General features: G+C 37.1%; 1 protein-coding gene and 1 long non-coding RNA gene across 2 annotated transcripts in view; both read right to left on the bottom strand.

Annotated features, from left to right (window-relative positions):
- The window catches only part of LOC140143458 (RNA polymerase II subunit A C-terminal domain phosphatase SSU72-like), a 29169-nt gene extending 15453 nt beyond the window's left edge, over positions 1 to 13716 (bottom strand). The window contains exons 1-2 of the mRNA XM_072165292.1: positions 13457 to 13716; positions 10732 to 10878 (exon numbers count right to left, since the gene is read on the bottom strand). Of these exons, the coding sequence (XP_072021393.1) occupies positions 10732 to 10878; positions 13457 to 13530 (221 nt within the window). The 5' untranslated portion in view covers positions 13531 to 13716. The remainder of the gene's footprint in view (positions 1 to 10731; positions 10879 to 13456) is intronic.
- Positions 6719 to 9071, bottom strand: LOC140143459 (uncharacterized). Its single transcript, XR_011857752.1, has 2 exons — positions 8856 to 9071; positions 6719 to 7804 (listed from the first exon to the last, which is right to left on the bottom strand). It is a non-coding gene; the product is annotated as an uncharacterized lncRNA (long non-coding RNA).
- Positions 13717 to 13878: the final 162 nt, after the last annotated feature.

Consider the following 13878-nt stretch of genomic DNA (forward strand, 5'->3'; position numbering starts at 1 on the left):
ATACCGTAAAATGGGGTAACTTTGGGCACTTTTCAGAGATTTTAAACCACTGCTTCCAAACAAAACCAATTATAATTCTAATTAACTCTTTTTTGTGACATTAGGGTTCCCTTCTACACCTTGAAGTTGAGAAAGATTTTTAAATAATTTTGTAAGGGTGCCCTAGGGGTAAAGTTACCCCACCTTTGGGGCAACTTTGGGGGCAACTTTGGTCACAGTACATGTATTACATTCCATGAAGGAAAAAAAATTAAAAAATTGATCTTCGTTGTGTATGGGCAAATTGTTGTTTTTTGTGACATTTGACCCCTTACAAAATTAATCAAACACACACCCTTGCTCACAAATATCGATTTTTATTTTCCTGAAAAAAAAATGCTCATTTTTGGTCAAGCCTGCTTTTTTCGTAATTTTCAAGGAAATTAGACATGAGTGACTATTATTTCTTCCAAACATATTTCTTAACCAATTGACACCAAATATGACTAAAAACAATATTGCTGTACAAAAATATGACCATTTAAAAAAGTATATTTGACCGACCAAAGTTACCCCGCTGACCGAAGTTACCCCATTTTACGGTACTTAGCCTATTGATTTGCGAGTTGGCATGGGGATTTGAAACTGAACTGATGAAATATGGTGCAAAATGGAATAAAGCCGTGTATGCGAAGCGCACAAAAATGGGCACTTTGGGGCTAAAATGACCAAATATGAGGTCTATTTGGTCAGAAACCCACATTAAGGGGAAGGGGTTTGTAAATCTCCCGGGATCTAGGCCTACACCTATATCGGGTAGTCTATTAGTATTAAAGCCTTAATGTACGATCTTTTTTTTCAGAATATACCTTTTTTTTTTTTTTTCAAAACCGATTTTTTGGCATATTTGTAATACTTACACAAAGTCATGTTCCAACTTAAATCTATGAGCAAACTGTCAAATTCGCCCTATTTGTAGTAAAACGAGATGATTTTCTGTTGGTCCGACATATTGTCATAATTTTCAGATTATGATAACATGTCGGAACGATCGCAAATCTTTAACTCCTACGAAGCCGCTTTGGTTACGCTCCCTCCACATATGAGAACGTAACCAAACTGGTTGCGTATGACTGAGACTAATAAACTCTGAGGCCGCGCTCGCCGACCAAATCAAAAATGTGCGAGATATTTCGAGTGATCGAGGTGAAGTTTATGATGTTGTTTCTTTGCAAATTCCCAATGTTTTTCGAGTCCAAATGTATTGGGAACTTTCATGATTGCATATTATCCTTTTGGAAGAAAAAACAGAAAAATCTAAAAAGATCGTACATTAAGAAAACGTCAATGAATCTGTGTAACCATATTACAAGATCTTTTGTGTCATGTCACTTGGTACCTAAAATTTCGAGTCAAGTATCTAGGCAGGGCCTAATTATTCAGAATGACACCGAATTGTTTTTCGAGGGACGGTGCATGTGCAGCGCGAGCTGCTAAAGATTTCGCCTATTTTTAAGGGTTATCTAAAATGGGGACCAGAAATTTAGTGGGAGAGGCAAAGCTAAATTTTAGTCCCCATTTGGCAATTTTTAATCCCATTTTAGGGCCTACTCTTTGCCGTCCCCATTTTCTCCCTGAAAATTGTATGCCCCTGGTTCATATTTGTTTACCAATTTTGCAATATGTATCCCTATTTTCTAGAAAAACAAATGGACTTCAGGTTACAAAATTGACGGTGCTTTTCGCAGGTAGCGCACAACTTTCAAAAACATGTACCGGTATAGGCCTATACGAATTTTTGTTTTCATAACAGACCTATACGCAAAAAATCTTAAGCGACACATTCCCCCAACCTCAAAATTATGTCGGGCGAGATATCCGAGGTATTCAAATTTTGTTTACTGCCTTCTATCAGGAAAAATAAAGCTTTAATATATTTTTAGACAAACGTCGACAGGCATAGGATTCTGTTGGTTACGGGCTACGGCTACCATTAGTGGTTCATTGGTCACTTTCTCAATTTAAAATTCACCCCGACTTGCATAAATATTTATCGTGAAGTTCGTAATTTTTCAAACATTGATTTGACTGCCCTAACAGTTCATAATATCGAAGGGTTACGTTTCTCAGCCCGGGCTTCTTTGGGCAAACCCTGCACGATTTAGCCTTTTTTCTATAAGTTCAAAATAAGGGCAACATGGACATTGTCCACACTGTAAAAAACAACTCATAACACTTAATAAACACTAAAACACGTTTATTTTTATATTTTACACGTAAAAGTAAAGGCGGCATTGCATAGATAAAAAACACCATAACACGTTTTTGTGACAAAAATAACAACAGCCCAACACGTTTATATCACCGATATAAACATGTTTTAACATGTTTAAAAGTGTTCAATAAATCCGTCTGTAACGTGCTAATCATATACAACGCCTCCTATACTTTTACGTGTAGAATATAAATATAAACGCATTTCAGTGTTTATTAATTGTTATCCGTTGTCTTTTTTTTACAACAAAAACCTACCTTCATATTGAAACTTCAAACCTAATAAAAGATAACAGGCTATTGTTACTTTTTGAATAACTTACTTTTTTGTTGTCATTGTTAACCATGTTAACCTTAATTGCACCTCCAAACTTCCGATCCCGGGCTTCCGATCCATATCCCAGCTCCTCCTGGCGTCTCGTCTATCTTTCATAGCTCATACCATCATGCAGATGAAATCGTTTCTCGTCTCCAGCATCTAATTCTATCGGAACAGCTTGGTGTTGATGGTGTTCAGTCCTACCTCGTCTGGAGTTACTGCTAAAAGAAAAGTCCCCAACTTTTTCTGCACCACGCATCATGCAGTGAAGAAATGCAGCGGCGCATAATACTTTTTATGGCCTTTTCCACGCGCCCGGAAACAGAGGACGAACTTGATTTTGGATGTATCGATTGAATAATATTTGAATTGGCCACGTCTATACGATGACGCCGCAAAGCACTAGAAGTCAGGCACAAAAATGAAATGAAAATAAAAACACACGAATCTGGAATCGCATAAAACCCGAATTTAGGCAAAATCCTGAGATAACGCATCTTTAAAAATGTCAAGAAAGAAAATGCTAATTCCAAACCTATTTCAGCAGTAGGGCCTAGTCACAAGCATTAACTTTCAATTGATGAATATATACACGATGACGCCTGTCTTAAATATGTTAAAGAGGAAGTTCAGAGCAGTTCTTCTGGGGTGAACAAAACCTGCCTTGTTATCAAATTTATCAATGACAATGTTATCTCTGAATTTGACGGGTGATCATTGATGCAATAACATTAAAACATCCCTTAGCATCTGTCAAATTCACAGATACCCTTGTTACTGATTAATTTGATAACCAGGCAGGTTTGGTTCACCCCAGAAGAACTGCTCTGGCAGGGCTTCTACTTTAAAAAGGCGATAGGATCAACTCCACTCAGACCAGAACTGACCATGTCGTTTTAAAAATTGCAGAAAGTGCGAATCTTTCAGGTAAAAAGGACACACACAGTGAAATTTTGCAAGGCGCATCCTTTTAACCATGGAAGTTTTTTTCTTCTTTATGAACATTGGATTTGAGAACTGTCTTGAGAATTATTATGAAGAGTCAACAAATGGGTACCGTATAGTTTTTGAGAAGAACCTTCATGTAAATGCACGGGTTCCTCACAGAATTGGATGTGTTTGATAAAAAAATGGTTCTTCACAAAACATCTATTTGATAATAGAACCAGTTACCTTGTCGGTAATTGGTTCTTTAAACCATTTAGAACTAAACACTAAAACTTATTTTATACACTCACTTTATAAAAGGTTCCGTATACAACGGACAAAACCAGCACTACTAGAATAAAAGGGGTACTTCATGATCCGCACAGCCTCGTCCCTCCAAAAAAAGATTATTTACTTCACCAGAAACCTAGGACTACATGTTTGTATGCAAAAACTTTCTTGTAGATTTGTTTGTTTGACGAAGATATCCTTTTTTAAATTTAATTTTCCAGCTGTCGATGCATAACTTCCAACGCCTGAATCAACTTGAAAAAGCCTCTTTTTTCCTTGGATATTCATTGAACCATGGATATCCTAACGAGTATGCTGAAATCATGAAGAGCTATGAAGTACCCCTTCAATAACACAATCAGGGTGCATTTCGTTAACATTTACGACACACTGCATTGTCTTAACTTGACATCTAACCCCATCGATCGTATCTCTACCACAACTAGACGCATTGTAAATGTTGGCGAAATGCACAAAAACTCGCTTAAGTTCCAGTGAAATTTGACCAATTTGGAAACTTCTAGTAAAATAAGGTTACACTTGATTTCTACTAAATATTGCCATGCAGAAATCACGTCAAATTTGACTCTAATTTGTGTCAAATTAGACTAGAAATCTTATAGTGAGATCATTATTTTACTGGTACACTCTCAGAAAAAAAGGTGCTACTTAGAACCTTTTTTTGTCCTGTATTTAGAACCCTAAGCAGTAATAAGGTTCTAAAAGAACCTTAAAGGTTCTATAAAGAACCTTAAAGATTTGAATAGGCCTGGGAACATTCTAATTCATTCATTCAGGGACTCATCACAAAGTTAAGAAAGGTAAAACGTAGTGTTAACCTTTTTTGGTACTAAAAAATCATTTTCTTGGATAAAAACCTTTTTCTGTTCTACTAAGAACCCTTTGAGGTTCTTTCTTTAAGATTCTTTAAAGGTTCTTCAAGCTTAAGGTTCAACAAAGAACCTTTTTTCTTGGCTACACAACCTTTTTTGGTTCTACAAAGAACCCAACTGAAACCCAATGGGGTTCTTTGTAGAACCAAAAAGGTTCTGTAGCCAAGAAAAAGGTCTTTGTAGAACCTAGCTTGAAGAACCTTTAAGGAATCTTAACTAGTAGAACAGAAAAAAAGGTTTTTATCCAAGAAAATGATTTTAGTACCAAATGGGTTAATACTACGTTTTACTTTTCTTAACTTCGTGATGAGTCCCTGAATGAATGAATTAGAATGTCCCCAGGCCTACTTAAATCTTTAAGGTTCTTTATAGAACCTTTTAAGGTTCTTTTTAGAACCTTATTACTGCTTAGGGTTCTACATAGAGGACAAAAAAAGGTTCTAAGTAGCACCTTTTTTTCTGAGAGTGTAGTCAAGTTGGGCTGGACCTTTTAGCTTCAATTAAATCCCCCTTCTGATGCATCCAGAACATTAAAATCAAGAAAACTGACCATGAGTTTAGGAATTTCAAATGAATGCAACATTTCCACTTTTCCAGAGCACTAAGAATTTTAAGTTGATTGATAAAGTTTTTCTGAATGATTCAACATAACCAACGTAGGCCTACATTGTACATGTCTACCCTTTATCAGAAATCATGTACCGGTCTTTGGACAGCAAGTGAATTTGAACATGTCCAAACTGATGGCTCCCAAACAAAACAAATATCAAACAAATAAAACCAACAGGATGTATTGAAGAACACCATTATAAATTCCTCACAAAGAGAAACTCGACCCTTATAAATACGTCTATAATTGACAACGAATTCGGTATAATTTGAAAACACCCGGGAAACACCCGCATATTTTACAATTTATGTTTAAAAATTGAACTTTCTAAATGCAAGTTTTAAATTCCGTTTTTTTTTCTCTTTAAGGGGGTACTACAACCCTGGTCAATTTTGTGCCTATTTTTGCATTTTGAGCAAAAATAAGCACAAAATTGACCAGGGGTGTCAAAAGTTTTTTTTTTAATTTAAAACGCTAATATTGAACGAAATACATGTATACATGGTTTGTGAATACGGTTAGTATAAAAGCCAATGGTGTACTTTACGGCAGTTTCTTTTTGTGAGGTCTTTACATACATGGTACCTGCTATCAAAAGGCATGCTCCAAAAATACTAAAAATAGTGATGATTTCTTCAGAATTTGTTTATAATAACTTGTGTCAAACTACAACTTAAACCGGTGGGGCCTATAAAGAACTCCTTAATTTTCAATTTAGTAGACGACTCTCGATATGCATGTGGTACTAACTCCCAGCAAACACAAAAATATTTTTAAACAAGTCTGTTTTGATCAAAACGTTTTAATAACTTAAATATTTTTAAAACATTTATAAGGAAAACCATTACAACAGTTCAAAATGTTGTCAACTTATTGCAAAATATTTTTGGCAAATATTTTGTCAACACTTGATAAAATTTTGTTACAGTATTTTGCATCAAGTTTTCAAACATATTTTCTGAACGTTTTATACCATTTATATAACCGGCAACATTTAAGTATTTCCAATGAGTTTTGTGTTTGTTGAGCTGTTACTTTTAGTCTCAAAAGAAATTAAGGAATTTTAAACTATATATTCTATTTTTTTGTTTTTTTTTTTTTGGACACTGTTAAAAGTCCGATTTCCAACAATCACAACTAGACAAAAAGTCCGGAAATCCAAACTTCTCTAGGGGTGTGCACTGTGCATCTATTTTCTGGAATAGCCCAATACTTTCTTTGGCCAACCCAAAACTAAAACTAAATGTTAGCGGCAAACTGCCCATTTTCGTTATATTCACAGTGATGCATCACTTTCCCACGTCAACACAAAGCTCATAGGCTGGACCAAAACTTTTTCTGAAGAACTCGAACTATTAGGGCATACCTTTTGGGGGTACAAAACATTACAATACAATATCAAAAGAAAACAAAGCCACACTACTATTTCAAATTTTACCAATTTTATTTTTGATAAGTTTCATCTCATTTTGTACAAAATAACAGCAATCTGTGCTTAAAGAGGAAGTCCCACCAGAGCAGTTCTTATGGGGTGAACCAAACCTTCAGGGAGCGAATTGTCCTTAATCATGTTTAGCAAATGTTGCCAAACACATGACCCAGGCGTGATATATAAACATAGACATTAGCTAAGTTACTTGTCAATTGTCACTGATTTTAATCAAATTAAAATTTGATAACCAGGCACGTTTGGTTCACCCCAGAAGAACTGGCGGGACTTCCTCTTTAATATTTCAATTAAACATTACTGCCACCCTGTACTAGGATTATCTCAGCTGTCTGCTAGATATCTGCTAGTAAGTGTGGCAGGAAAGGAAGGAACCATTCAATCATTTGCCTTTACAATACACATTTACAGCTCTAGTTTCAAAGTCATTTAGGGCACAAAATATTTCAAGAATTAAGCTTCATTCAACCGGGAACTGCCTTTTAAAATGAGCAGGGGAGCTGTTAAAAGCTCCCCTGATATCTTCAAAGAGAGCTGCAAGAGAGTTAATGTGAACTGTTTACCATTGAGTGAATCACTGTGGAGAGCTATAAATCGCTGTCTTAAACATGCTAAATGAGACTTAAGGAGAGCTGTAGGGGAGCTATTCCTCTCACTCCCCTTAAAATGTCCCTGATTCAACGTATGGTTACTTCTTGTCACACAATATTTATTAGTATTTTACATAACACAAATCATATTAATCCTGACATCAAAGTTGCTGTACATGTACAGTAGGGCTGCATGGCAGAATTGATTGCTTCCTTATCATTCAGTATTTCAGTTTACTACAATTTGAGCCGATTTGGATTATGCCTCTCCAAAAGTCTTAAAAAAGAAAGAAAAATAATCCAGTGTAAATAGCCCGATATTCACTTTCATCCAAATTTCAGCCACATACTAATTTTTTACCAATTTGGCTCGATTCCCAAACCAATTATTTATTTTTCTGTGAGCATGTGACTTCATTCCATTAAAACTTGCTAAGTCCTGAATCATTCATTACGGTTGTCTACAGGTGTCCTCTTAACGCGGCTGTGTACTCTAGCCATTGTTTCTTTCTCAAAATTGAGTTTTTATGATATGTTTGTACCTTGTTATGTTTTTATAAATACAAGGAATGAAAATCCAGATTTGTAAACTCCAACTGCAATATTTTAAGGATTTTATTTCACTATTCCACTCGTGTTTGAAATTGAAAAGGAAAGAAAATCTTTGTTGTACCAGCAAGGTACACGCGCAAAACAACTCATCGCGTTGCGTGTCGCGCAATTTGTTAACGCTACAAATACGCTGACGCATACGCTGACGCTTATCTGCATGCGCGCGCATCTTATGGAAACACCACGGAAGCACTGATTTCACAAAAACCTAGTGGTCAAATGGCTCCGTTTTAGCTGATAAAATGTGGGTTTTTCAAGTTCTTTCCCCGATTTAAATGGCAAGTTATGAATGGATTTCGCTCAAACTTCTCAAGGGGCTGTGGATTTACCCGATGTTTACGTAATATAAGTTACAAAAACGAAAACTGTCGCATTCTCCTGTGAGATTCGATGAAAGTGCAAAATGTGACCACTTTAAACTTCAACGGCCATTATTTCAATGTTCATTTTCTCGGTAAAATGACGATTTAGGTACACGATAACTCAATAAATACAGCATCTATAGGTAAGCAAATATGATCATCGTAAAAAGCATGATCCACTCAAGAAACGGTTTTCTCATTTTTTTTATATTTTGGTCTATTTCCGATTTTGGGCATCATTTTTTGCTAATAGGCGTTTTTGAATATTAAAAAGTTCATTTTGATGCCTTATATGGTCAATATCTCAAAAAATAAAATAAAATATTTTGGAAAGAGTGTTTTTTTGTTATGATGTACCTAACAAATATTGCCAAAAACTCACTTTTTTGTGATTTTCTTCAAAATTGTTGTTTTTACCCCAAATCTGTATTTATATTAAGATTTATTGATGTCTTGCCTTCATAAAAATGTATACTTTTATATGTTTTATGCTGAATAATTACAAAGTTATTGCACTTTTACTACATGCATGTCTGAGAGTACACAGCCACCTTAATAGAACCTTATTAATTTCCCTTGGATATTAATCACTAATTTTGTGAGTGAATTTGTACAAGTATTTGGGCTTTAGAAAATGTTTTCAAGTATTGATAACCCAACCTGTGCGGAGTGTGGCAGTGGTTGAAGAATTTGGGTCAGTAAAGACACTTTACTCTTTGCCGTCCCCATTTTATCCCTGAAAAATTGGGGGTGCAAAATTTGCCAGGCTCCCCTGGCTACGCCCTATGGGTCAGGATTTTGGCACCAGCCCTGAAATTAAATCTTTGAAACCATTATGATTTTTTTTTCCTTTGCCAATTCTTACAGTTGTGGACTAAATTTCTAACCGTTGCATGATCACAGTCTTGTGGCAGATTTGCTGTAATTGTACCATTTTACCAAATTGAATGGCTTGTTGGTTTACAGGCCTGGAAAAAATGTTTATTTCCTAGGAATTAAGACAAATTTCCCTCCTTATCAGGATTTCCCACCATTTCTATATTCTTTATCTAAAAAAGAAAAGCATACTTTCCCCCAGATTAATTTCCCAGGAATGAGATTCTTAAATTCCCATTTTTTACCAGATCTGGTTGACTTTTTCCTGTCAGTTTGTACTCACCATTTCTTACTTCTGCAGAAAGGTTTCTTATAATTCGACATGTACAAGACAAGTGATACATCTCAACAGAACTACCATGGGCTATTCCATTTAAAACCCACACTACCCCTGTGGAAGATTTTGGAAATATCCTCCTCAGAGGGAGTATGAATTTCAAATGGAATGAACACATTGGGCAGCTCCTTTTGAAATGCACCCTCCCTCTGTGGAAGATTCAGGTTGAATCTTTCTCAGAGGGTGTATGAAATTCAAAATCTACCGGTACCTAATGTGTTCATTCCATTTGAAATCCATACTCCCTCTGTGGAAGATATTTCCCAAATCTTCCACAGGGGTAGTGCGAATTTCAATTGGAATAGCCCAATATAACTGCCTGCCCTACCTTTTCACTATTTCTCTCGCTCACTCTTTCTAGGTACCTCTCACATGTGACACTTCACAGTAAAACTTTTATCACAATTTGCTTTATGACCTCAATCTACATTTAAAGCATATTATTAAAGTACTATAAAAGTTGCATCACTTACCGTTACATAAAAAAAAATGTATTCTCCAATTATTGAAGAATGCAGAGCAAGAAGTACCCCCGGGAAGTACAGGTCTAAGTTTTGGGTAGGCGTTATACATGAAAATGACAGGTTTTGTTAAATGTCAACACCACAACTTTCATTTCTAACTAGTACAGTTTCTGAATCCAGCTTTCAATTTCATTCAAAATTATGGACCCAATTTTTTAAGAACTTTGTAACTTTCTTCACTTGCGTACTTCGTCCACTGCAGTCTTTAATAATTATACTTACATTACAAGCATACCTACCTGTACAAAACTGGCATCTCGGCCCTACATCCGATTTTAAGATGGAGGTCAAGACTGGGAGAGTTTGGATTGGAACTATTAACTCCAGCATTTTTTGGCAAAGGCCAACAATGTAATGGAACATTGTTCAGCAAAATATTCAGGAGGTACATTGTCCTGTCCATGGCATGAGCGACATGGCCATGGATGCAAACATGACAGAGTCCATGTACTCCCCCTGGTCTAACCTCTTTGACTAGGGTTATTTTACATGCATGTTAAATTGTTAACGGACATCTTGATTCATTTATACTTACGCTGAAGACATTCATTAACACCTCACGCCCATGGTGACTAACAACCACTGACTTTTACCAAACAAACCTAAAACAAAACAAAATTTTACATAACAAGCCCAGGTAGCTCAATTTTACAGTGGCAAGCAATAAAATTCTGTGTTTTTATGGGATACAAATCCTTATCCTTCGACTTCAGTTCTCTGTACATCTCATCGTAGGTAGTCTTTCCAAACTCGTAAACGTTAGGTTTATCCGGGGCTGATCCAGGAAGTTTAACGTTAGCGCCGGTGCCAAAGGATTGCACATTGAAACCCTTTTTGCTGAAAGAGAAGCGATGACAATGAGACAAAATTAATAAAAAGTTTCTTTTTCTGGCATCACTGCACATGCAGAGGCATAGATTAAATTTTTAAAGCGTACTAGGGTACTATCTGTGATAAATCAGAAATCTAAAAATTATCAAAAACCTGATTTTTTGCATTTTAAACATACAAAATAGGCCCCATTTTAATGTTTGCAGCTGGTGGCAAACCAGATGACGTGGGCTGGAATGCAAATAGTCTACTGTAATAGACCATTTTAATTTATCATCCCCTAATCCCTTTGACCATGGAAAATCAATCCTGTTCTGATCCAACAGCTCGGCTCTCCATTTCTCTGGGCAGGGCAGTCACTGGGGGTGTGTTATGTTTTATGCATGGAAAAAATAATGGTATGAATTGTTTATCAAAAAAGGGGAAATGCAGAGCAGTCTAGAATGCAAACCGATGAATGCGTGCCTGTACCGAGATAACCCTACAGGGTGATGAGTACAGTACTTAAGCAGAAGCAGAAGTAGTGTGCGTATTCACAGCCGGGGTCCAGGGGCCACTGAATTTATACACGCAATTACTTTTAAAAGACCGGAGGAGGGCCGCCCCCTGCTTTTACCCCGGGGGGCTGGCGCCCCCAAAGCCCTCCCCCCAAACTACGCGCATGAACTTGTGCTCATGCTCCCAACCCAAAGATAAACCCAATCTCAAGCATTCTCTCGGTCGGGCTGACGTCACACAGTGGGAAAATCCTCAACCAGTGTGCGCATGCACAGCAGCTAAAGGGAGTATCCCATCATGCATTGCAGTCTATCTGCTTGCTCCATAGCAAATGTATATAAAATATAAACAAGAGCCGCTTAGATATTGAGAGCTATGGATAGTTTCACAATACTTTAGACTTAGAGATCATAATTTTTCAAACAAAAGTGTAAGCTCCCCTGATATAAGCGAGTAATTGAAAGTTGAAGTGAGGGATTTTATGTACAGTTTCTATGGCATGTGCAGTTCTACTATGGTACTGCAGAGCATGTTGGGAACTTGGGATACACTGCTGTGGTGCGCATAAAAAATTCATGTGCAGTTCCCCCTCCTCAAGCTGGTTGCTATGCGTGCTACTGCTCTTGTGCAAAGGGGACAATAATATTAATAATAATAATAATTTAATCTTATATAGCGCATTTACAAACAAATCTCAATGCGCTTTACAAAGCATGGATACATAAAAGCATAAACACATGGCAACAATATTTAAATATACAGCATTAACCCTAACCGCCTAGGGGCTTTGTGGCGACGGGAAGGGAAAGAAGGAAAGAATAAAGAGAGAAAAGAAAGAAAGAAGTTGTTTGCTTTGGGTGGGATTTGAACCCGAGACCCTCGCATGCCAAGCACTCGGTCGGCGACACTTTGCCACGGGTCTTGGGCTTCACCAGCTAAACCGTGCCTATACATGTATATCACTTAGGGCGATTGCGTCATCACACCATGTGAACAGCGCATAATATATCAAGTAGTATTTTGTAGTATTCAGGAGGGTTAGGGTTAAGGAAGCCTATAACCTAACCCTAACCGCCATGGGGCTTTTTGGCGACGGGAAGGGAAAGAAGGAAAGAATAAAGAGAGAAAAGAAAGAAAGAAGTTGTTTGCTCTGGATGGGATTCGAACCCGAGACCCCTCGCATGCCAAGCACTCGGTCGGCGACACTTTGCCACGGGTCTTGGGCTTCGATGTCATTCTAATCGCCCCGATCCAGTGTTTAACATGTTAAAACTACAACTTACAAGCATGACACTCACTGATAATTAGTTTTACCCATCATAGTACTACAGCCTGGCACTACTACTGCTAGTGGGTACACTTTAGGGGGCTGTCATTTTCTTTGGAAGAGGGTGGGTCATGAATATACTGGGAGGGGGGTCATAGAATTTTTAGACCAAAAACAGGGGGGGGGGGGTTATAATTTCTTACACCAAAAATAGGGGGTTATTTATTACAATGACAATGCCAATGTAAAAATATTAAGGGCTGGTGGCCCACAATTTTCGCGCGCATTCTTTTATAAACTTGTATTAAACAATTACCAAAAATGCACAAATCACAATCTTTAGTTAAACTCTAGTTACATAATTCAAAATTTTTGCACGCTTTGGCTTTTGCACACCTTCTTTACCCTCATGCCCTTGTCAGTTATGATCAAAATTTTTACGCACTCCATAGTTTCTTCGCATTTTGCGCGCTCCACATCTTTAATAGTTCCGTCGGCATCGATGAATAATTTGTTGCAAGTCTGTGTAGGCGGATGGGGGGGGGGGGGGGGGGGTCATAAAAATTTTAGACCCAAGATTGGGGGTCGTAAAAAATTTAGCCCGTGAAAGGGGCGAGTTTAACGTATACATACATGCAGCCATAAAAAAATACTCGGCGGGTAGTCACCGACATTCATGACCCCCCCTCTAAATCCAAAGAAAATGACATCCTCCTGCACCATCTTGTCCTTTCAAAGTTTCAATAAAAATATTCTCGATTGAAATCAATTAATTGAATTATAATACAATTTTCTATTGAAATGATGCTATTTTTTTACCTTAGAAGATAGTGGGCCTCCATACTTCTGTTTTGATTACTTGAACAAACAATTGCGATTTTCAACTTGGGCATATTGGCAAGTTTTAGACGCTCTCTTTCAAGAAAATAAACAGATCAATGGACAAATATCATAGATATCTATTTCGTTCACAAATGTGGTTCGATATGGTTTGAAAACGCTTGATTTCAGCGGATTTCCGTGAAGTATTCTCGCGTTTCTGTAACAAGAAAATCCCAGTGCGTCATAGATAAGATAGGTCAAAGGTGAAAGCAATCGGAGTTTAGCGGAAAATTCCGGTTGACCATTCGGGTTTGACGTCATAGACAAGTCCATTTCTTATAATAGGTAGAAATAAAAAATTAAAGATTTACCTGAGATTTACTATTCTTAGGCATAACGTATTAAAATAGAACCACGTG

Source organism: Amphiura filiformis, unplaced genomic scaffold, assembly GCF_039555335.1.
Source record: "Amphiura filiformis unplaced genomic scaffold, Afil_fr2py scaffold_22, whole genome shotgun sequence".
NCBI classification, from domain to species: domain Eukaryota; kingdom Metazoa; phylum Echinodermata; class Ophiuroidea; order Amphilepidida; family Amphiuridae; genus Amphiura; species Amphiura filiformis.